Below are 24,917 nucleotides of genomic sequence, written 5' to 3' on the forward strand. Positions count from 1 at the left end.
GAAAAAAGAGGGTGTGATGGCTCAGCAATTAAGACACCTGGCTTGTTGGTTGGAAAGTTCATCGCCCAGGTTTGAGACCTGTGCACTGCATGATGGTCCCAGCTCCTATATACCTAACAGCTGAAAAGCATGCAAATGTGAGTAGATAAATATGTACCACTTTGGTGGGAAAATAACAGCATTTCAACATGTAGTCATAATGGCCACATAACCAGAAAATGTTGGCTCCCCCAGCTAAGAAATGGAGATGCCCACTGCCCACTAAAGTCTGAAATGACTGGACAGGGAAAACCTTTACTTTTACAAAAAATTACATCTTTCAGTGAGGGCTCCTGATGTAACCTACAAATGTCTTTACCTAACATAGCGGTCTCTATAATATACTTTCCATCACCTCCAGACTTTGCCCAATGATTGTACTGGATGAGTAGAGCTGTAGCCATAGGCAAACTGGTAGAAGATATGATGATGCCATTACATCATAATGCCACTCCACAAATTATATAATTTGAATTGTTTGGGTGACAACACTTTGTAGACATCCATGGTCATGCATGACTCCAAGGGAATAAAGAAGGTTAAATAACTTATGTAATATCTAATGTAAATATGTAATCGGAAGCATATTCACAATATCATTACACGTTGATTTTTTGGCATCATGGTAATTTATTATGAATGTTTCTATAAGGTTTATTTGTTTTTGTGGCAATATGTTGTGCAAATTCAGCCATAGAGCATAGCAGGTATGAACCTAGGCAATTGTAGTTTATTGAGTAAACAAACCATGGATTAACATGTAAACAGATTCAAACTGGGCTCATATGTGATACTAACAGCTTGCCTACTCATGATATACTGCAGCCATCTCTCATCTGATCATCCTCCATATTATTCCCATAATTCTCAGCAGTATTGCCTAGGAAGTTCTGGGAGTTCAAGTTATCATTTCTGGGTAACCCCAGATTGAGGAAGACTAGGCACATATAAGTACTGTAAGGCTATATTAGTCTGAGGTTGGGTGCTTTCATACACAACCAGTTCTTTTCTTGACCATAGTTCATTCCAATCTAATGAAGGCTCTACTGATCAGAATCAATCTCATTTAGCTCTTTGAGCTATGTCAAAGTTGGTTGGGTGCTGCACCTAACTGGGCTGGAATGGCTAGTGAATAAGCTTCAAATATCTAAGGCCATACAACATTCTAGATCAGTGTTTCTCAACCTTGGCAACTTTAAGATAAGTGGATTTCAACTGGCAGAATTTCCTAGTCAGCCATGGCAACCTACGTTGAAATCCTGTAAATCACATTATGACTTATCTGTGAACCCAGCAATAACAACCAACACAACACAGTATGTTTGTAGGGGTGTCCCCATTCAACCATTCATCATCATGGTTCTCTGCCTTCTGTTGGGCAAAGAAATGTAATTGGTATGAGTGTAATCCTCCCACACAAGTCATTCTTTCTCTTCTGCCCTCTTGCCATGCAAGCCTTTCTACTTTGGGAATGTCCTATTGTGTGAAACCATCCACCCTCCTCTTCAGATTCAATAAAATGGAAGGAATCCTATTAATGTTTTGGGCCCATGACCCTGAAAAAAAGAAAGAAGACTTTTTCCCCCCAGTAGTAGATTCTCAGGTTAGCATCAGAGTTACAGACAAACGCACAGAAAAGACGAAGGCAAACTGCTATATACAAAAGCATTAATTTTATTCAGGTTATATATTTTTTTAAAAAAAAGAGGAAAAAACTGGCTTTTGGTATGAAATGCATGCAACAGCAATTGCAAAAAAATTAAAAACAACAGGTCTAAAAGGCCACATCCCCTTTCTTCATAAAATACTGTACAACATGTCACAGCTTCAAAAACATAGATATAGAGTAACCATTTTTGCCCCCCACCCCACCCCATCCTATTGAACAGGATATGACTCTGAGCCATTACAGGCTATTTGGGATTGTGTAATGGAGGGGAGGGGGCAAGAACACCCAAAGGCATTTATCACAAACTACTTGAAAATAGGACATCGATTCAATACCTATCTACCTATACTGAATTCTTCTATCACAAATCAAGGATTCTCTTCAAAAGAAGAGCTGAAACACGTGGAAATAAATCTAGTTAGTGGTAACAGTGAGAGAGAAAAAATACTGATGGGCCAGAAATGTTGAGAAATTGTGGAGCAGGTCGCTCTGTTCTCCATAGGGATGTTCATTACGTAGTTCTGCTACTCTCAAGGAATCCACCAGTAATGAGCTTTCAGGATGGCAACTGACTGCATCAACACAATGACACGACTCTCTTAAACGTAGTTCTTGCTGGGGTAATCGCTGCGGGGTTGAGAGACAGCAGCTGTGTAGCGAGCACTGTAGTTGTTGCTCTCTTTCTTGGGGCAATTACAGCACAGCAATCCTCCTCCGAGGATCAGCAAAGCAGCCGCTGCCCAGCCAATGTAGAGGGATGAGCCCAACTCTCTCTTCTGAGCCTCCACAATTAATGGACTGTAGAACTCCCGGATTATAGTATTGGCTGACCAACAGACTGGGATGAGGCAAAGGATTCCAGATGCCACAAAGATGGCACCGGAGACAATGATGATACGTGCCTTGACGTCTTCCTCCTCCACACAGTTGGTGCATTTGGCACCCACGATGCCAACCATCAGGCCAAAGAGGGCCACAAGCACACATATGACCATGAGAGCCCGGGCGGTTTGCATATCCTGAGGTAGAGCCAGCATGGAGTCATAAACCTTGCATTGCATCTGGCCAGTGCTCTGTACTACACAGCTCATCCACAGTCCCTCCCAAGTGGTCTGGGCTGTCACAATGTTGGGACCAATGAAAGCTGTCACTTTCCACATAGGCAAGGCACACGTGATGATGGCCCCAATCCAGCCCACTACAGACAGGGCCATGCCCATGATCTGAAAAGCAGCTGACACCATGATTCAAGGTAGGCAGTCCTGAAGAAAAATAACAATTATATACCATAAGAATTTTGTGAAATGTTACCCTAATATAACAGTGCAACGTATCACTACATTTAATATTTGCCAAGGATGCTGCCTTAACTATCAACTGATTTCCCACCACTTTGAAACCAGAAACACATAAAGCCCTTAACAGGAATCTAAAATAATCTTATGCAAACAAAGAAAAAAAGACAGGAAAATTCATTCAAATTTATTTTCAGGATGTAACCTACCTTCTTTGCATCTAGTGCAAGGGTTGTGCGGGGTCCTTGGTGCTCTCTGAGCTTGCTTGTTTTCTTGCAGATGTTTCATTACCCTAACTAGGTAACATCATCAGTGCAAGGGTTGTGCCTTTCAGTTGGCCAGTCAAATGTCATTTTGATGTCTCTCCCACCCCACAAATGCTGCTATTTGCAATCACTGCCTCTTAGTTTGTCAAGTGATACCCCACATAAAAAGTAGTTCAGTTCTGCTGTAGGGACCAAGACATGCGTCCTTTGGCACCCACAGTTTTCTCTATACAGCATCTGATCTAGTAAAAAATCCTGGATTTGCTGGTGGGTACTAATTTAGCTACTGATTTAGAGGGAGATTATGCCAAATGATCCTGTAAAAGACATTACTAGGGCATAATGCACATTACTATACTTCCCAGGTCAAAGGTCAGAATATTGAATGTTGGCATGCATTCATCTGAGGATCCAGGACAAGATAAGTCCACAACTACTGTGAACCAGAAGAGGTAAGACCAAAACTTTGGGTTCAGCAGGACAGTTCCCTTTTTCTGTTACTAAGGAGAAATGGGGATTTGTAAAGCTTTTGGCTCTTGTCTTTGGCTTCTAGAGGGTATCAGGTTGGGGAGGCAGGTCTAAATCCAGGTTTTAAAAAAATCCCTTGGTCTAAACCAATAAAATTTCTTTGTGGCAAACCTTTGAGAAGCTAAACAGTGTTTCTCAATCATAGCAACTTTAAGACAGGTGGACAATCTCCCAGGATTCCCTAGGTAGCATGCTGGGTGTGTGGGGAGAAGTAATTCTTGGAGTTGAAGTCCACCTATCTTAAAATTGCTAAGGTTGAAAAACATTGCTCTAGGCAAACATGATTAAACTGAAGACTAAAACTTCAGACAAACAAAATGGTAATGATGAGATCATAAGAGCCAATATTCATGAAAGTTACAGATCCCATTATGCTAATGTTACAGACTCCCTCTTGTAGAGCCGGTTTTCCCTGGCCAACCCCCCCTCTCCCCCCCAGTAGTAAGGATTAGCTGTGTGTTTGTTTCTCAGCAAACTAAGAATCTCTCACTCATCCTAGGGAAGGGACTCTTTAAAAATAGCATTTATTCTCCAAATTCCAGGCTGCTTTTCCCTCCCATGGAATAAAGCGTCTATATAAGTGCACCATCGTGCTTCCCGCCCCTGTCCTATTGTCCCTATTTAATCATACTTATTTTCTGTATTCTTACTCATGTTTATACTAATACCTATTATTTTGTAAGCAATTGACAAACCAGATAAATAAAATAAATAAAAATAAATAAGAAATTGGAGGGCTCTTTCCTTGTCCTTTGGAGATCAACTCTAGATCCAGTCAGTTCTGGTTAAAAGTTGGATAGCTGGTAGGTATTTTGCAAGTCTAGAAAATATATTTGATAAACTTTTCTGTGGCAACCGAACCATTAAAGAAATTTTTCTGAACATTGGCATAAGTAGTTCCATTCTGATAATATGCCCTTGAGACAGGAACCATTGTTCCTTCACAAGGAGGACATTTTATATGTAAAAGATGCAGTTTCAGGCATCTTTGACTTAAAAAAAGATGTTATGTTAGAGGAGACAAAGTTGGAATAGCCAGAAGCTTCATTCAACTCCCAATTTCTTAGGTGTGTGTGCATGTGTTTTATCATTGTTTCTGGGTATTTATTTATGTTAATTGTGTTATTGGGACTTGGAGGTAGTTAAGCCATGTACAGTAGGCCACCTGGAGCCGCCTGGATTGCAAGTATAAATAAATAGTCTTAGCCATGTAAAGCCACAGTGGTATTTGCAAATAATGGAAGTCCCAGTTTCAAGTCCTCTCAGCTCAACATGGGAATTCACTAGGACACTCAATCATTCAGCCCAACTTGCCTCACTGGGTTGTTGTTATGGAAGTAATTGGAGGACAGCACACAATGTATAATGTTGCTTGAGCTCCCAAAGAAAAGGACCAATATCAGCAGTGGTGTGCGATTGGCTCAGTGGGCTCCATGGCCACCAGGAGGCTGCAAATCACCAAATAGCTGACTGGCATTTTAGACACTGCGCTCACAAGTCCTGCTCTCAAAATCCCTGAACATTTAACAATCACCTTCTCTGGCCCTGTGCAAGCTGGCTCCAGTGCATAAGGTGATTCAAAAGTAAATCTAACAATGACGGAGATTAATGGCTGAGTCAAGTGGGATTTGAACTTAATTTTCCCAGGTAAAGGGCAACATCTTAACCATTTCCAATTAAAGTGTAGACATTTCTCTGTAAGACTGTAACTTGAAAAATTTGGGATTTTTATCACATGCCATGCAAAGTCATTCATTGTTCTACCATTCTTTGAGCAAATCCTGTGCTCCAATTCAACCATTTGCCTGCTCTTTAATTTGCAAATGAATCTGTAATTGCATCCTAGCCACAAATGATGCTTTTAAAATTCTCCCATAACCCAGCCAAGCCAAAAATTTAAATCAGGTTTATAATTCTCCTTCAGAAATGCAGAATAAATCAGAATCTGTTACTTCAGATGCAATTACAAAGTAACTTTTAAAAGTCAGATTATGAAATAAAGTTAGGGTACATGTGAATATAAGGGTTTCCATCACATCATTCTCATTTCTCTAAATTTGCATTATGTCCCACAGCTGATGATTTAAAAAGCTAATTTCGTCAATTTGCCAAGTACCTGCTAAATTCTTCAAGGCTATGCTCATACTTTCCCCATGGTGAATCATACTGTCACAGAATCATGTCCAATTTACCAAAAAGCTGTAAGTATACTTTTGAGAGTTTATAATCTCTGTGGTTATGTGACCCATCTCCTGATTTTCAAAACATCCTACTTGATTAATTCTTTTGGAAAAGTAAAATATCTTTTGCGTAAGCCTTATACACTTTCTTTTGCTCATTTTGATTGAACTTAATAATCATTTTTTGCTGGTTTTTTGCTAGTCTTTTAAGTCCATCCACCACCTGATGACTTTTTCTTGGCCAAGAAGTGGTTTCCAATGATCTTACAAGAACTCAGAAGAGTGACTGGCTCAAAGTCACACAATTAGTTTCATTCCTATGGGAGAATTTGAACTCAGGTTTTCCTGCTCCTGGTCCAGCATCTTTATTAATTGTAATTCTTTAGCTATAAGAAATTGGAAAAGTATTATTATGTAAGCAAAATGATCCAGACAGTAAGCAATTCACAAATCATTTATGTATGTAAAGAGAAAATATATAAATAAACTGTAAAAAAAGAATTTCAAAATTCTAGATCATGGTCAATTTAAATTCAGAAAGGAATGGTTTTTTTTTTCACTACAGTATTAGGATCTCAAATTATGTAGGTCATAGATTTGCTACAAATGGAGAATTAAAGATTTGAGATTAAAGATATGATATTTGGATATTTTACTATCGCGGCTTTTACTATCATCACTGACCAAGTGGGAAATAGTAATTAACACTTGCTGCAATTGTTAAAAAAAGAAAATGGAGAAATCACTAGGTTTTTACACAAATCGTGACTTCTGTGAAGTTTATGATATAAACCACCATGGCAGGGGATCATGTGTAATAGCAATAGCGGTTAAGACATAAACTGCTAAGTGGTTTTACAAAGTCAGCATATTGCCACCAACAATCTGGGTCCTCATTTTATTGATGCCAGAAGGATGGAAGGCTGAGTCAATCTTGAGGTGGTGAGAATCAAACTGTAGAACTACTGACAGCCAGCAAAAAACAGAAGTAGCTTGCAGGACTGCATTCTAACCACTGCACCACTATCCATACTCATGGATAGCCACACACTAGAATTTTTCAGTATAAATGTAGTAAGTTAGAAGGTTATTGCTTTAGTTTGGCAAGATTCTGTTTATTAGCTGTAAGCAAATACGGATTTGGACCAGATTGGATTTCACTAGGTGGTCTTGGGCCTGACAGTAATAAACTCTTTTACTTCTGTTGATCTGAACTGCTATCTGCCAGTGTTGACTTGGAAGAAAACTGAATCAGCATGAAGCTTGCTTTGCCTGGTGCTCAATCTCTATCCTCCTTAGTTGCTTTTGTTTCATCTCATACCCATCCATAGTAGATTTATAGGAAGAGAGTCAGGTTAACCTTTAATGGCAAAAAAATCTACTTTGCTTCTTCACTTATAACACTGGATGTGAAGTCTAGTGGATCACCAAAGTGCAGGATCAGAAAAACATTTTAGATGCCATTTTAAATGGATAGGGATATCCTGCCACTCCTGCCACTTGGAGCAAACAATTTCACTCCAATATAATTTTATGACAATTAAGAATGAAGTGTTTGAGTGGGAAAACACATTCAGAAAATAAAGTGGATATAGAAAGGAATAGGAAGCAAAACCAAACAAATTTGGAATCATTTATTTAAATCGGTAGGGAAGGTAGTCAGGCAGCTAAATCTTTCTTTTTCCTGTAGGAGGAAAATTTGTTTTTTTTAAAAAAAAAATGATGTTGACATTTGACTCAGGAAAATCAGCCTAAGTCTGACTCAGCCTAAAGGTGGAGGCGGAAAAATGTGTTTTGGCTTCAAATACAAAGTTTTCCCCAACTCATCACTCAAACATTTGTTCCAAGACCAGCTCAGGCACTTGGTTTATTTTTTCTCTCTTTATCTCATCTTGAGTAGGAGCTTTTTAACTCTTCCTCCAATTAGTCATATACCTAGAATATAAATGGCTCTTGTGCAATTAGCTTTCCTCCCCCCGCCACTTTCATTGCAACAGGTCAAAGATAGTTGCATTGTAAGTTGTCTCAGTAGCTGCATCATCCCTTGCCCTCAGGGCTGTATGGGAGTCATCTGGAGTTGGTTGGCAACATTAAGCAGAGGAAATAGCAGGTATCTGTTAACTGTTGACCTGGCTATTAGACATGAGATACATACCCAGCCAGAGGCTTTCTCCTTTTCCTTTCTTAAAAATAGTCAGTCCTGCTTAAGTTTGGTCCTTGACTTCCAAATTGGTCCCTCAACCATAAAACCTCTCACCCAGTGACCTAATATACATAATTGGCCTGGTTTGGGCTTAATGTACTATGTGAACTCAACCATTGGCTAAATATGTTCTAGCCAAGCATCTTCAAGGCATGTTTTGGTGTAATTCTTAAGATCAGTCGGCTGATGATATTTGTAGGATGACACTAAGTGAAGGAAAACCTGATTAAGGCTGAGCCTGTTCTCAAAACCCTTTTGTTCTGCATCTCCATGTTGGCTGTTGTGAGTTTTGTTTTGCTTTTGATATCAGTATCAAGTTGTCACAGCTGAGGGATGTAGAGAAAAAAGAAGAGATCCTGTGGGCCAAAAGCCTTTCCCTATGCTACTATGCAAGAAAGACTCACCCAAAAATTTATAAAAACAATATACCACGATAAATAATATTGGATGAAAGCCATGCTTTGGATGAACTTTCTGGGATCAAGGGTGGATAACAAGCAAATTCTTCTGGTAATCTATGCAAATGACACTCCTAGAATAGTATAGTACAAATATCCAAAATGAATGGTGCTGAGAGTGGACCTTTGGAGACTTTTATTTGACTTTAAAGCTGCCATATTGTACCGTATCCTGTTTAGTATACTCTTCATATGCTTAAAATAATAAAACTGCAGAAGAATCAGGATGGGGCTAGTATCTAGAAGTTCTACACCCCCATCCAAATAAGAAAACCTTGGACTTGAAACACTTTTCAAATATAAAATATAAGACCAACTACAAAAAATAGTTCTCATATTTCATTTGGCAGTACAATTAATTTCAGGTGAGATGGTGAAAACAGAAAAAAAGATTTAGGCTGGGGGGAAAATAACTCCACCTTAAAATGTCCACCTTTGTTTTTTTACAGAACTGATCACTCAAAAAAAAAAAAAAAAAAACGCACCAACCCCAACTCCTGGAGGATGAGCACAAATGTACATATTTAAACAAGCCTATGGATAAGATATCCTTGAACCCTGAAATGTTAAAACTAACAAATGTCTACAAATATTATCCTTTATTAGCAACCAATGTCTACAATGACAATTTCATTTGTTGTATCCCATTATGGCAGGCTATTTGCAATGTCTAATTAAAGCAAAATCACATTTTCTTTTTTTAGTTTGACTGATTGTCCTACTTGTTTTCTTTGTTTCAAAACTTTGCAAACCACAGGCAGGACAAACCGCATCCCCAAGATCAGGTTGCCCCAAATCAATGGGTGGAATGACTTTTAAAAAAAGGAATGACCCTGGATTTTAATTATTTTTCTTTGACACTGAGATTGGAAACGGACACCAAGGGAGTCTCTGAAGTGAATGATTTCTGCTGCTGCTTTTTTTATCACTTTTAGTGCCCTTGACAAAGATTTGCAATCAGACTACTTTATCAATGAAAATCACTGGTGCACAAAACAAGGTTTGTTTGTTTTTTGAGGTGACATGTCTCATTAAAGGCTCATGCTCCCACTGAAGCTTTTAGTCCTTGGGAGATGTGGGGGAAAGACCAATAACATTGCAGTTTTGTTTCAATGGTACTGCTATCTTCTACCAGACAAACATTTCTCAATCTTGGCGGCTTAAAGATATATATGGATGTCAACTCCAAAATTCATGGCTGCCTGAAGGATTCTGAAAGTTGAAGTCCACACAATGTCAAACCGCCAAAGTTGAAAAACACTGTGCTAGACAGTGTCTTGCATCTCATCAGAAGTGGTGCTGAGTTTTCCTTCAATTTCTGCATACTTTGGTCTGATTTCAACATTATCTAAAGTGTTTATAGACACCCATATACGTAAGCAGTCCTTAAAATCTGTAAAATAATCTAGTTATTTGTCTCAGTTTTCTTCCAGGAATTTTTTCTGTTTTCTCAATAGCTTCATCCAAATCCTAAGCAGAGCTAATACTGCTGCTTCACTTCCAAGAACAGCTAAAGTCCACTATGGGTTGTTATCTGTTCAGGCTGTTTATATACAGAAGTGGTTCCTTTTAGTGATTATATATTTGTGTATTCCTGTGCAGGTAAACCTCAACTTACAACCATTCAAAGTTATGACAGCACTAGAACTTACTTACAACTGGTCCTCACATTTATGACCATCCCAGCGAACCCATAATCATGTCATTGCCATTTGTGACTTACCTGGGGGCTTCTGACACATAAAGTCTATTGGGGAATGCCAGATCTGCTAAATGACTGCAAAAAAAAGGGTAGCAAAATTTGCTGCAACTCACTTAGCAATGGAAGTTCTGGTTCCAACTGTGGTTGTAAGTGGAGGACTACCTGTATTTGTGGGGTCTCTGTCATCGCTACATAATTGATTTTTTGTTTTGTTTTATTCTGGGCTGTGCGTTTATGTGTGTTTTGTTTTTCTGAATTTTGTAAGCTACTCAGAATATACAGTCACATGTAGGTGACTATAAAGCACTCTTATCATCACTCAGAAGCATTCTGTGTCCATATGGCTTGTCTCCCACAGGTTCAGCAATGAAATTATATTATTATATTCTCCATCTCTCCATGCCCAGGTCACTTATAGTTGTCCTCAAGAAATAACTTCAACAAAGTTGTTTCATGGCAAATGAAACTCCTTAAAAATTGCAGTTCAAGCTGTGGAAAGTAGATGTGTTTGGACAGAAAAGATAGACGCTTATTTACAATCTTCCCGCTTTCCCCTCTCCTACGCTGAGATACACCAGTCTTCCTCCAGGTAGGTGGCCAATTTGTTCCAATCGTTGTGTGAGGAGAGCTATGTTAGACCATCGTAGCACAAAGTCAGGAATCTGGAAGCACTTTTTTTTGACTAATATGTTTCTTCCAGAGATTTTTTCCAAGAAGGAAAATGAGAGAAATATAAAGGCAAGCAGACATCAAGTTATAGAGCTCAAAATGGTTCCCTGTTTTTAATATGAGAAGAAACTGAATGCTGTCTACCCAGAAGATGACAGCTTTCCCACTGGCTGTGTTCCTACAACATGCTTATACCTACAGTTAACTGAATAATGGTTTTATGCATGGGTGTCAAACTCACGGGGTCATGTTGCCATCATGTGACATTTCTCCCATTCGTGGAGCTGGAGTGGGCGTGGCCTGCATGTGATGCATCTGGCCTGCAGGCTGCCAGTTTGACATCCTTGGTTTTATGCAATTAATCTCATTTCTAGACTCATGAACTGTACCATGAACATGGGTTTCAATTTGCACATGTATGTTACAAACTGGTTGGCTAACTTGTGCCTCATTGTGTCATGTCAACACAACCACTGCTTTTACCACTGTATTCTGTTTATACCCAACCTTATTTTTGGGAGCTCAATGAGATATACTCAGATATTTTTTTCTCTTAACAATAACTCTGTATTGTAAGTAGGTAAGCTAGAGTTAGCTATACTGGTTATTCAGTGCTTAGTATTTAAATGGAGACTTGAACCATGGACCAAGCCCAGTCTCTTAATCACTGTTTCATATTGTCTCTCAAGTTCAAGTTCTTAATAGTCAATGCAAAATTCAATTAAGGCTACAAGATTGTATCATTTTACATCATGGTGGCAAGATCAGTTCCACGTCATCTCTTTTTGTTTGTAACTAGAATGGCATCCCATTCTACTTATTCAATCTATGAGCAAGGTCAATTGTTAAAAAAATCAAAAGACAAATTCAAAACTAGAATGGGAGCCAGTAATATCATCTTTGCAACCATTGCTTGTAACAAAGAGAGATGGTCACCATCCTTTGTTCAAGAAGAAAGTGCAGTTCATTTAAGAGAAGCTATGTTATTTCTGATGGGAAGATCTTTACTGCTATACAGAGGCATTGGGCCAAGTCTTTCATCTAGTTTAGGATTCAGAGGAAGGATTGTTATTCAGACAGGTGTGCCCTTGCTTAAAGCTACAAGTGTAAAGGAATTCACCTGTTGTAATACCTCTGTATAATACTTAATATAAGAGCTTATGCCTGGTTCTTTTTAAATCCCAGCTAACATCATTTCTAGGAAACAGAGAAGCTGCAAAACAGAAAAAGAGGGTTTACTAATCCAGATGAAATCTTAATATATCTTGCTAGTCCATGTATGATATGTCATATGCTAAATAAATAACTGCAGAACAGAACTTGGGATTTCTTCCTTAGGACTCTGAAATATTTCAGAAGAATCAAAGCATTTGTTCCCTGGAGGTTTACTTTTTGAAACCATCTCTACAGTCTCTACAGTCCATTACAAACAGGCACAAGGAGCGCAGTTGCAAAATGCACTTAGCCAGAATTCAGTTTACTCAATTAAATCCATTTAAAACAAAATAACCTGACATAGTTTTCACTACAGGTTGTCAAATACAAGAGAAGTTCCTTGAAAAATGGGCTCCAGCATGAGTCTGGAAGCTCAAAAGACTAAATCTCCAGTCCCGGTGACCGATCCAAATTCGATTTATCCTGGGACACCTATATTTGCCTTCATTTGTGCGAATACAGCAGGTAGGGATTGACCCTGGCCTTTGTTTTCCCCGACTTATTCAGAATAGGTTATTTATTGCCGCTGCCTGTTTGTGCCTGTGTGTTAGAGGCAACTAAAGAAACTCAAGATTTCATCCTTAGCTTTAGGCATCATTTTCTTAGGGCGGAAAATAAATAATTATTTACAGAGAGTTTAGGGAACCTTCGCCAACGGTCACCTCGATCTCACTAGTTCATCTACCCAACTTTCAAGGCAAAAGGGACACGCGGTCATCGAGTGGCTACGCTCCAGAGAACAAAGGTTCCCCCCAGTGATTCACGCATGATTTCGGGCGGGACTCAGGTGGGGCGAAGACAAGAGGGCGGGGACGCCCTGCAGGCTTTTCCTTGCCCTTCAACCGAAACTCGCCCCCTCCCCCCCATCTCGAGGGCGAAAGGGTTTCTTTTTTTCCTGCAAAACTAGCGCGCGCCATCAAAACTTCAGGGCACCACCCAACCCTAGCCCGGATCAAGAAAGGGAAGGACGGCTGTCTCTTCCATGGGAGAAAGAGAAGAACGCGGTGAGCCAGAGTTTTACGCAGTTGCCCGCCGCACGATCCCCCATACACCTGTCGTTTCTTACTCCTCAGGAAAGGAAAGGAAATTCTCCTCCTCCTTCTACCTAGCGTTATTCCTGCTTTATGGCAGGATCCGCTTAAAAGAAAAGGGAAGAAAAAAGAAAGAGAAAATAAAAGAAACCCAAGGACAGGAGGGAATATATTTAGGATCTATTGTCCGAAAGTCACTAGTTGGGATTAAAGCCCGTTTTTGTCCTATAGAAGGAAGATCACTTGAGTTTCAATTCCTGAATCTCGGCGGCCTCGTGTTTTTTTCGGGATACTTTTTATTATCTTGAATATTGCTAGCCGCCCAGAGTCACGAATTAGAGGTGAGAGGCAATATAAATCCAATAGACATATGAAGGAAATAAATAAATGAAGATCAACGATGACTTTATCCAACACAGCTGGTTAGGTTAACTCTCTCTCCCACAAAGTACATTTGGAAACCAACCCAGGCACATTAGGCACGGTCGCGCTTGAGCGCTACCTGACTTTCAAAACAGCAGGTTGTCCCAAACGCTCCGCTAGTAACTCGAGGCTCTTTTGAGCTGGAAAAAAGCAGGTGTCGGGTTCGAGTATATATTTTACTTATATATGTATATGTGTGTGTGTGTGTATATACATATATACATATATACATATATACATATATACATATATACATATATTCCATAAAAGCCAAGTATTCCGTCTTCCTCATCAAGACCCGACTCTTACCTGTTCAGTTAGAGGTAAAGTTTCAAGTTCGTTTCCACAGCTGGATAGGACGCTGCAAAGGATAAATGCACGCACCTTTCTATATGGGGCTGGCTATATATCCCTCTCTTTCCCCTCATCCCTCCCCAGACCACACCCCTACCATCCCGTGATGACGTCACCGACAGGTGAAACTGGCGACTTGGGACAGGAAGCGAGAGGAGAAACAAGACCCTAAAGCGAACGAGGGAGGCGCGCGGGGGGGCGGGGGGTGTCGGCTGTTTGGATGCAACATGCTTGGACTCGTATCGCGGTTCCTCACGATGACTGTGGCCGAAGGACGAATCCAGGGCTTCAGCGGGGCTTGCCAAAACTTTACAGGAAGAGATTAAAAGGGACCAGTGAATCGTTAGCAGGGATGTTTCTAGGAACTAGTTTCGCGCTGAATCAGAACGTCCTCTGTTTTCTTTACAGGAACACAGCGAGTCTCTTTACTTATAAGCGAGGTTAAGCAAGCCACGACTGGACTCACTAGGTTAATATGGCCATTCTGAAACTTATAAATTCTGATGACCCTCATTTACAAATTTTTTTGGGGGCTCCTCTTCCTTTGAGACGACTTCTGTTCTTTATTTGTGTGTGTGTGTGTGTGTCTGTGTCTGTGTCTGTCTGTCTGTCTGTCTGTCTACCCAGCCACCCTTTTCCATCCATCTATCCATCCATCCATCCATCCACCCACCTTGGAAGTTAAAACCCACCCCTCTCCTAGAATAATGAAATATTTCAGGAAGCACTAAAAAGGCAGAATATTTCCCCTAAAACAGAAGTAGAAACTCAGGCAGAAACTCACCCCCACTTCTTTGATAATGGGCATTAAGGCCTGGGGCAGTCTATTCTACATAACAAAGATCTACCTCCATAAGACAGAGGCATTTAATTGCCCTTCATTGCATCACCCACCAAGTTTCAACCAAACGTAGCACACAATCTACAAAGCTAGCTATGACCTTTGACAGCAACCAATCAGGATACTCTTCCTGTTCCCCAGGAAGTTCAAAGCGCAGAGAGGGCATAAAACTCAGGGACTCTTAGCGTCTCTCCCCTTTTTCTTCGCCCAAGAGCTCCAAGGAATGTGATCCTGTCTACCATTAAACTATCTTTCCAAACAGCCTCCATGTTTCCAGTGTCTTTTTCCCTAATTGGAACTCAACCCAGAAGGATATTTCTTCCAACACTATCTATCTATCTGTCATCCACCCAAAGTTTCCATAAAATCAGAAGTCTAGCCGCACTTTTTCCAACTAGCATTTGTTAATAAAAGGTAATTTAATGAAGTTTATTAGCCGGAAAAGGTGCCATAGGAACTTCCTGATTTTTGGGGGGTCACTATAGACTAACATGGCTCTCATCCTACTCATTCCATAAATGGCACTTCGGGACTTTGTCCTGTTATTTCATTGATTTATTTGCAAAGCTTTCTATCCATCCCAGCTACAAAGAGACCTTCAGTCAGAAAACCTTGGATTGAGTTTTGGTAAACTGCCTTGTATAGATGATGAGAGAAGGACCTCTGCCCCCTCGCCTAAGGCTTCAGATTAGGGCTCCTGAATGTACAGACAACAAGCAAGTCACTGTTCCAGCCTCAGTTTCTCCAATCTGCGGCATGAATGTACTTGTATTGTTCTGTTTTACAGGATGGTTGTGGGGGAAAAAAAGTCCCTTGATCATGCAGATAGAACGTTTGGAAAGAAGTACTATAGAAAAGGAGAAGGAGTTATAGAAAAAGTAGAAGTACTACAGAAGTACTTCTATAGAAGTACTTTTATAGAAGTACTATAGAAAAGGAGTTTGAGTTGAGTAGTTAAGACATCAGGATATAAAGACTGGGAGACTGAGTTCAAGTTATGCCTTAAGTACAAAGCCAGTGGGATGACTTTGGGCCAGTCAATCTCTCAGATTTAGGAAGGGGCCAATTAAAAAAAGCCTGGCCAAAAAATCTGCAGGGAATTGTCCAGACAGTTGCCCAGTCTCAAAAACAAACTCCACCACCTCCCTCCCAGAAATGTCCCTATATTACTGCTATTGCCATATTTCAGGTTAACTGATGGCACAGAAAAGATTTGGAACTCAGCAGTTCTAGTGCTTCCTGTCCTCTTCATGTGCTCAGAGGAACTGTTATTCAGACATGGTAGAATTGAGCAGAGGTATAAATAAGAGTTTGGAGATTCAAATCTATGGATTTATGTTTCAAATTAACTCTCTATAGTAATGATGTTTGAAGGTGAAGAATTGTTCTCTGAACTTGTGGGTTGGTTTCCAAACATTTATTTATCAGACTAGGTAACATCTCCAGCAAAGTTGGGGGCATGTCAGTGTTCTTCTGTTCATAAGGGCTTCAGGTGTGTCAAGTGAGGGTCTTGTGATGGGTTAGGTTATAGTCGTAAGTATTTCAGTAACAATATTGGTTTGAGAGTCATCAGGTCCAGCCTTATCATTAGGCAAAATGGGACAGTTTTTTACTGTTCGATACAGTAGTCCTTAACTTACGACCACAACTGAATCCAACATTCGTCTTGTTAAGGGAGACATTTGTTAAGTGAGTTTTGCCGCATTTTACGACTTTTCTTGCCACCGTTGTTAAGTTAATCATTGCAGTTGATAAGCTAGTTAGTAACCTGGTTGTTAAAATGAACCTGGCTTCTCCAATTGAATTTGCTTGTGAGAAGATCACAAAAGGTGATCCCATGACCTTGGGACACAGCAACGGTTGTAAGTATGAACCAGTTGCAGAGCATCTGAATTTTTCAGTGCCGTCGTGACTTTGAATGTTCACTAAATGAATTGTTGTAAGATGAAGACTACCTGTAGTGGGGTCCAGGGATCAAGAATAAGAAATTGGGGGAAAAAGCAAGGTAGCCTGTCCTGTGCCCACTAAATTGCCCCTAAGGTAGCTGGCTGATTTCTCATGGGCATCCCACTTGTTATGGTCAAAGTAAGATTCGACTGTTGGTATCAACTTTTATGCATGAGCTGGGTGGGTGGGTGGGTGCTTTGTTTTTGCTTCAGGCAGCAAAATATCTTGTGCAGGTCTTGAGGGGGGGGAGGGAGGAGAGAGAGAGAGAGAGAGAGAGAGAGAGTTGAAATATGAAGGTGTAAGTGAATTGTGTGTGTCAGTAACTCCTCCCTACCATTGGTATGCCATTATCCGTGGGTTTGCACAAAGGAATGCAAACCCCTGGAATAAAAGAAGTTTCTCTTCCTACTTCTTTTAAAAATAACCTTTGTCAAACCAGACAAAAATCCATCTGATTCAACATCTACAGCCAATCAAACCCTTCCAGAAGGCTCAGTGGTTCCTAGAAGACTCCTGCTTAGAGGTTCTCATTCTACCTCCAAACACGAAGTTTTTCTTTAAATAGCTGGAAGCCATCCCCTCCCTTTAAAAGTCATCAAAGCAGGTAAAGCCTTCATTTGAGGCTGGGGATTCTGAAAATAAGAGAGCAGTCCTAAAGATGTGTCCCCAGCACTTTGCTCTTTTGAACTGCAAAGGGACTTCATTCTTCAAGTGTGCTTAGGAACACAAAGAAGAGTTAACTTGGAGACCACTGGAGATCTACATTCCTGAGTTTCTGGGACAACAAGGAAGTAAATAAGAAGGTTGGGGGCTGGGAGTCCAAATCCTTTTCAGGGAGGAACAAACAAGGGATCTTAGAGCTATATGCAGGTTAAAACACTTGATACTTGGTGACCCAGTATAGCTCCTTTTTCTTTACTGGGGAGTCACATTAGATATCCCTCCTTTGAGATGAGGCTAAGGACTTTAGGGGTACCAAATTGTTATTGTGTTTCCTCGTTCGGTTGAACCATAACGTGGTTGGTTCGGGTTTAGCATGGAATGAATGTGCAAATCCTGCCTTAGTGAAATATTGATTTAACACTGGATCCTTTATTTATGAATTTTGTATTTGTGATAAGCTTAGGTTAGATAAAGGTAGCACTGTGGCTTTGATCAGGATGCAAGCCAATGTGTCAGTTTCTTGGGGTTCTAAAGAACAAGAAAGTGTGTGTGTGTGTGTGTGTGTGTGTGTGTATATAGTTTCTTGGGGTTCTGAAGAACAAGAAAGTGTGTGTGTTTGTGTGTGTGTGTGCATGTGCGCACATACATACACAAGAGCATGCATGCACACACAGGAGTTGAATAACCCCCTGGTGGGTGTGAAACTGTCCCCTTTGGGGCATGACAATGAATGTTGCAAATGTATACAGCTAAGAGATCCGGCCCTTTCATTTCTGGGAAAGGAGGAGGAGGAGGAGGAGGAACAGAAAAGTGGAAGCTGTTCAGAGAATGAGCTGTGGGATGTCTGGTGGTTTAACAACAGCATCCTAGAGAAAATCAACAAAAGGAGATTTCCTAAGACCCACAGTATGTTTAACCAATGGTAAAAACCAACTAAACTGCCTCAGAATAGTGAAATAGCTTGCAATTTTTCCATAGTTCACCATCAAGACTAATGAAATATGACACGAGGTTATGTTCTTTTGTAACATTTTGTTAGTCCTAAATCTACACTTTACACTTCGTTTTTCTCACAAATATGATTTTGCTACAGAATCTTGCTACAAAACAGAAAATAAAAATTGATCTCAGGAAAAATATAAAAGTTAACATTAGCTTTTATATTTTTCCCGGGACCAAGTTTTATTTTCTGTTTTGTAACAAGAATTTAAGAACACCAGATTTTGTTTGTGAAGAAAAGATCATGGAATGTGGCTGTATTAATCGCCATAGCAAAAATAATACCCCTAAGTTTGCATCACAAATAAAGCCATAATGATCCCTTCAGAGGCAATTCCAGGAAGACTGACCAGGGCTGTTGATCATGAAATGCTGACCAAGATTCTTTTTTCAGAATGACTTTCTACCCCAGGGTTTTTCAAACTGGTTTTTGCAGAACTGAAAATAAACTTGATGGGTTCTGTGAGAGAATAAGGGGGGGAAAAAAAGTTCACTCAAAGACAAACAATTTTTTATCCCTAGAGAGGTGGTATTTTTTTAACCTTGGCAACTTGAAGATAGGTGGACTTCAGCTCCCAGAATCCCTCAGCCAGCATGAAGTTGGAAGTCCACCCACCTTCAAATTGCTAAAGTTGAGGAAAAACTGCTCTAGAATTTTGCCTCTTGATCAAGGGATCTGTTTTTTTTTAAAAAAAACACCTTATAGGTAGTCCTCGACTTACAACCAGTTGTTTAGCGATCGTTAGAAATTACAACAGACCCGAAAATCTATTTAAGACCCCGTTCTAAAGTCCTAATGTACTCTCCCCTGCTTCTCCACAGTCATGTGGTTGCATTTTGGGTGCTTGGCAAATGGCCGGCATTTATGGCAATTTGTAGTGCCCCATGGTCATATGATTACAATTTATGACTTTTTTTGCTGGAAACTGGCACTTATTTTTAATTGGTGGCAAAATTGCCCCATAGGAAACAATGGGTTCTCTTAATGACTATTGCAAATGATGTACAATTTTGAAACTCTTATGTGGCCCCGGTGCTGAATAGGCCACAGCCTAGTAGTGGCCTGTGGCCTGAGGATTGGGGACCCCTGTCCTAAAGCACAATAGGAAACCACCAGCCATCAATTAATTCCTATTCTCATTAATATAGAAAATCATCTATGCAACTATTTTAGCACTTTCATTCATAATGAAACATACAGCTTCACTTTCAAGCCTGCATCCATCTATTTTTTTCTTCACAGAAGCAGACTATCTTCATATACACCAATTATGTCCTTCCTCCTCTTCATTGCACAGATACACAATATAGTTTACATTTTCTCTCTTTCATTTCACATGGAATTTGTGTCCTTTAGTACAGGTAGCCCTCGACTTAGAAGAGTTCATTTAGTGACCAAAGGTACAACAACACTGAAAAAAGTAACATATGACCAGTTTTCACACTCATGATTGTTGCAGCATCCCCATAATCACATGATCAAAATTCAGACGCTTGGCAATTGACTCATATTTATGATGGTTGGTACGTCCTGGGGGTTTACCTTTTGGCAAACAAAGTCAATGGGGAAACCAGATTCACTTAACACCTGTTCTACTAATTTAACAACTGCAGTGATTCACTTAATAAAGGTAACAAAAAAGGTTGTAAAATGCAAAACTGACTTAACAAATGCTTCACTTAGCAACAGAAATGTTGGGCTCAATTGTGGTCTAAATCAAAGACTACCTATAACAGAATCCTATACAAGACCACTTGAGAAGAAGAGCAGACATGAGAAATTTGCCCCTGCTCCAGAGTAAATCCAGCCTTTAAGACAAATTTTAAACCAAGAACTGGGTAGATCATGCTAGTTGAGTAATTCTGGAAGTCAAGGATTATCTGTATTTCTTCATCTTGGATATTCCAAGTTACAGTCTCTTTTATACCTTCTCCAGAGGGATCTCCAGATATTGTCTATAGTTGACCTTCATGAACTTGGTTCCTCAAGAGTTGACATCATGGTAAACACTCAGGCTGGTTGGGATGAACTTACATACAGTTTGTTTCATTCATTAATTATGGTTGGTGGCAAACTGCTCTTTTATGACCTGGTAACACACCTACAATTAAATCAATTGCAAATCACTATGGTGGCTATTGCACAACATGCTAAATCAGACTTAAGCAACCATATAAAATATAGGGTAACTTCACAAAACGTCTTAAGCAATGATGTCCTTTGTTTCCTTAAATATGTGGAGTGAATCCAGTTACCCTAAAACATGCTGAAGAATTGGCAAGTTGTATTATAGCGTATGATGAGAACCTGACAAAGAGAAGTAGACGTATACGCAAAACTTCCACAGGGATACGGCACTGTCTCATAACTGGATGTCCAATTCTGCTATCCATGCTGTTGCTTCTGGCATTGATTCATAAGGAACCCATGTTATGCCCAGGCTTGCACAATATGTTAAATAGTCAGTTATAAGAATCCTACTCATTTTCAGCTTATTTAATACATTAAACAAACTGTAGTTTCTCTGAATTGGATCAGATTACTGGAAGCAACATGAATGGGTATGTGTGAATCAGAGCAAAGTGGATTACACAATAACATGGCACATTAATTATTTTACTAAACTATTCACCACAAGATATTTTTACTTCAGATTCCCATTAATATGTGTCCTGGGACAAGTGATTGGAGTTGAAATGCAAGACAACGGAGGGGAGTAGGTTGTAGGAAAAATAAATTTTGAAATGCTGGTCTACCTCCTCTATTCATGAGTATTTCTGATTGGATTCTCAAAATTCAAACTTTGGAGCATAGTCTGTCCTAGCATTTGTGGATGATCAACCTGCTTATCTTTTTTTCATGAAAAGATTGACTTTAAAAATACCAAAACTATCACCAAAATCGAACACTTCAACAACAAAATAATCAGAGAAGCCATAGAGATAGAAAAATGCCCACACAGCATGAATAAATGAGATGATACCTCCCACCTACCAGCCATTTGGAAACCCGCCCTCATTAACAAACGAGTACTGAACATGAAGAATGACACCAGACCCACCCCCACGAGGGCCACACAAGATGCTACCACCACACTTCCATGTAGAAAGCAGACTCACACCCACACAGAAGATGAGACACGACCACGGACCAGAAGCCATACCGCAACTGCATCACTACCCGCTTCAAACACCTCCGACCCATACATGAAGTGAACTGACTCCCATCATGAAGATGTGGCACAACCACGAACGTGAAGCCAAACAACAGGATCACAGCTCACCAGCTCAAATCCCCTGGCAACTAAAACTAACCTGAGCACAACCAAGCCCCCACCTGAACAGAACACACCCCCAGCCAATCAGAACACAGCCAAGCCCCCACCCAATCAAGTCACATCCTCACTAGCAGTTAAAAGGAAGAAGCAGCTACAAGCTCACATTACTCCAAGAAGCACAAAGCCAAAGACACAAGCCTGAAGATGAGACCATAAAAACGTCGCCTAGATACTTCCAATTTTATGCGGGAGAAAACCCAAATAACCAAAGATCCACGTACAAATACCCGTGAAGACCTCAGAAACACACACACACACACACACACACACACACACACACACATATATATAATTCAGCTTTGTTTTGGTATTTTCCCACGTCATTGTGGTTGTGCTTTTAAAGTTGTAGCAATGTTTGGCAGAATCTCATCTGCCATCATCAGGCTTCTGTATTACTTCTGTATTACAATACAGAAGCCTGATGATGGCAAATGAGATTCTGCTGAAACGTCGCTAAAACTTTAAAGCACAACTACAATGCGATGGAAATACCGAACAAAGCTGAATACCATACATGTAAGTACCCTGAAAACTTAAGAATATATATATATATATATATATATATATATATATATATATATATATATATATATATATATATATGTGTGTGTGTGTGTATTTTCTAAGTTTTCAGGGTACTTACATGTATGGCATTCGGCTTTGCTCGGGTATTTTCCCATGTCATAGTAGTTGTGCTTTTAAAGTTGTAGCGACGTTTCAGCAGAATCTCATCTGCCATCATCAGGCCTGATATGTTCTTTTAAGGATGCGTTTGGTGGCTGCTGTGTTGGTGTGGAATTTCAATTGGAAGCTTGTGGGAATTAAATTTTGATCTCGGCAGTTGCATAGGAATGCAAGGAGAACAGAAAGAACAGAACTGGCCCTAATTAGAAATGAACTTCACACGAAAAGGTTTCTCCTAGACCAAATCAACAAAGATCTCCTCACACTCCACCTCAGACTCAGCAACAAGATTCACCCTCTACTTTGGGACAAATCCAAACAACTCGCTGTCTGGAGAGCCGAAACACAGACCACCCTCAAGACAGACACACACACCAACAAACTCAGGAAACTACAACAATGCCAGAAACCAACTCCCCCTCCCCCACAGCCACACATGAAACAAACATTGCACAACATCTCAGACAAGATCCTCACTGAAGCTGAAACCAAGGTCCTTTCAAAAGGATTCAACTTTGCTGTCGCTCCCAAACACATCCCCACAGAAACCATCATATGCGGAGTTGAAACCAGCCTGACCAAAACCAACCCTGATGATGCTAACAAAATCAGACTCGAAATCACCAACATCCTCTGCACTAGCAAACCACCCAAAAGCAACTTATCCAAAGAAGAACAAACTGCACTACTTAACCTGAAAGAAGACACCAGCATAATAATCCTACCAGCAGACAAGGGCAAGCGACAGTGGTTATGAACACATCTGATTACCAAACCAAGCTAACCAACCTACTCCAAGACCCCACATACAAACCCCTAAAGACAGACCCCACCACCTACCTAGAAAAAACTACCAAATCCAAAATAAAAGCCTCCCCCATCAGTGAAGAAATTCAGCAAGGAATCATACCCAGAGAAAAATCATCCAGATGCCCCAAGCTTTATGGTCTCCCAAAATACACAAAGAAGGAACCCCACTCAGACCAATAGTCAGCTCCATAGGCTCACCTCTACAAAACCTAGCCAAATTTCTCGCCAAACAACTACAACCCTATGCAGAATCCATCAACTCACACGTAAGAAACTCATTCCAGTTCATCGAGATCATAAAGAAACAAAACTTACAACCTAGTGACCTACTAGTGAGCTTCGATGTCATATCCCTCTTCACCCAAGTGCCAATAAAAGAAGCCTTGACAGCCATCCAAAACAAATACAACCCCCAAGCACATCCTAGATCTAACCAACCACTGCCTATCCAATACATACTTCACCTACAATGGACAAAAATACAAACAAATAGAAGGAGCACCCATGGGATCACCCTCTCACCTGTCATCGCAAACCTCTACATGGAACACTTTGAAACACAAGCTCTAGAAAAATACGACCACAAACCCAAACTCTGGCTCAGATACGTAGATGACACCTTCATAATCTGGCCACACGGGAAAGAAAAACTGAACAACTTCCTCACACACCTCAACAGCCTACACCCCAAAATACAATTCACCATGGAAACAGAAGCCAACAACCAACTTCCCTTCCTAGATGTCTTGGTATACAAAAAATCCAATGGCTCCCTAGGACACACCATCTACCAGAAGAAAACACATACTAACCGCTATCTACATGCACTCTCACACCACCACCCAGCACAGATCAATTCAGTAGCCAAGACACTCATCTCCAGAACAAAATGCTTAGCCAATGAACAACACCAAAAAACCGAACTACACACTCTCACCAACGTTTACAGCCAATGGATTCCAAAGAAAGAAGATTACCCACCTAATCCAAAAAGAAACCCCAACCAAAATCCAAGACAGAGAACAAGAAAACGGCAAAGCCCTCCTCCCATATATAAAAGGCACTACAGACAAAATTAGCAAGATCCTCCAAAAACACAACATCAAAACAGCATTCTGCACAAACAGAAAAATATCCACCATCCTAAGAAACCCCAAAGACAAAATCGAATTAGAAAACCAAGGAGTATACGAAATCCCCTGCACTGCCTGCCCTACCACATACATTGGACAAACTAACAGAAGAATAAGTGCACGCATTGAAGAACATAAGAACTCAATCAAAAAAGAAGAAACGACCTCTTCCCTGGTCCAACACCTCAAAGCCACAGGACATGAAATTGATTTTAAAAATACCAGAACTATCGCCAAAACCGAACACTTCAACAGCAGAATAATCAGAGAAGCCATAGAGATAGAAAAAAGCCCACACAGCATGAACAAACGAGACGACACCTCCCGCCTTCCAGCCATTTGGAAACCCGCCCTCATGAACAGACAGTACCTAATATGAAGAAGGACACCAGACCCACACCCATGAGAGCCACACAAGATGCCACCACCACACTTCCATGTAGAAAACAGACTCCCACCCACCCAGAAGA

General features: G+C 40.3%; 1 protein-coding gene and 1 long non-coding RNA gene across 3 annotated transcripts in view; one reads left to right on the forward strand and one right to left on the reverse strand.

Annotated features, from left to right (window-relative positions):
* LOC148124431 (uncharacterized) overlaps window positions 1–24,917 on the forward strand; it is a 49,747-nt gene that overhangs the window by 14,950 nt on the left and 9,880 nt on the right. Inside the window, exons 2-4 of the long non-coding RNA XR_015740199.1 lie at window positions 3,635–3,721; window positions 5,873–5,998; window positions 9,088–13,228. This is a non-coding gene — a long non-coding RNA (uncharacterized LOC148124431). The remainder of the gene's footprint in view (window positions 1–3,634; window positions 3,722–5,872; window positions 5,999–9,087; window positions 13,229–24,917) is intronic.
* On the reverse strand, window positions 1,694–14,056 carry LOC113443714 (claudin-4-like). Of its 2 annotated transcripts, XM_026712132.2 has the most exons (3): window positions 13,988–14,056; window positions 10,362–10,415; window positions 1,694–2,970 (listed from the first exon to the last, which is right to left on the reverse strand). In XM_026712132.2, exon 3 carries the CDS (start codon window positions 2,950–2,952, stop codon window positions 2,308–2,310), a length of 645 nt encoding a protein of 214 aa, XP_026567917.1. In that variant the 5' UTR covers window positions 2,953–2,970; window positions 10,362–10,415; window positions 13,988–14,056; the 3' UTR covers window positions 1,694–2,307. The 2 variants fall into 2 exon arrangements, with proteins under 2 accessions (XP_026567917.1, XP_026567916.1); XM_026712131.2 differs by lacking the exon at window positions 10,362–10,415.

This window comes from Pseudonaja textilis, chromosome Z (assembly GCF_049901715.1).
Source record: "Pseudonaja textilis isolate UNSWEBS1 chromosome Z, rPseTex1.2, whole genome shotgun sequence".
NCBI lineage: Eukaryota > Metazoa > Chordata > Lepidosauria > Squamata > Elapidae > Pseudonaja > Pseudonaja textilis.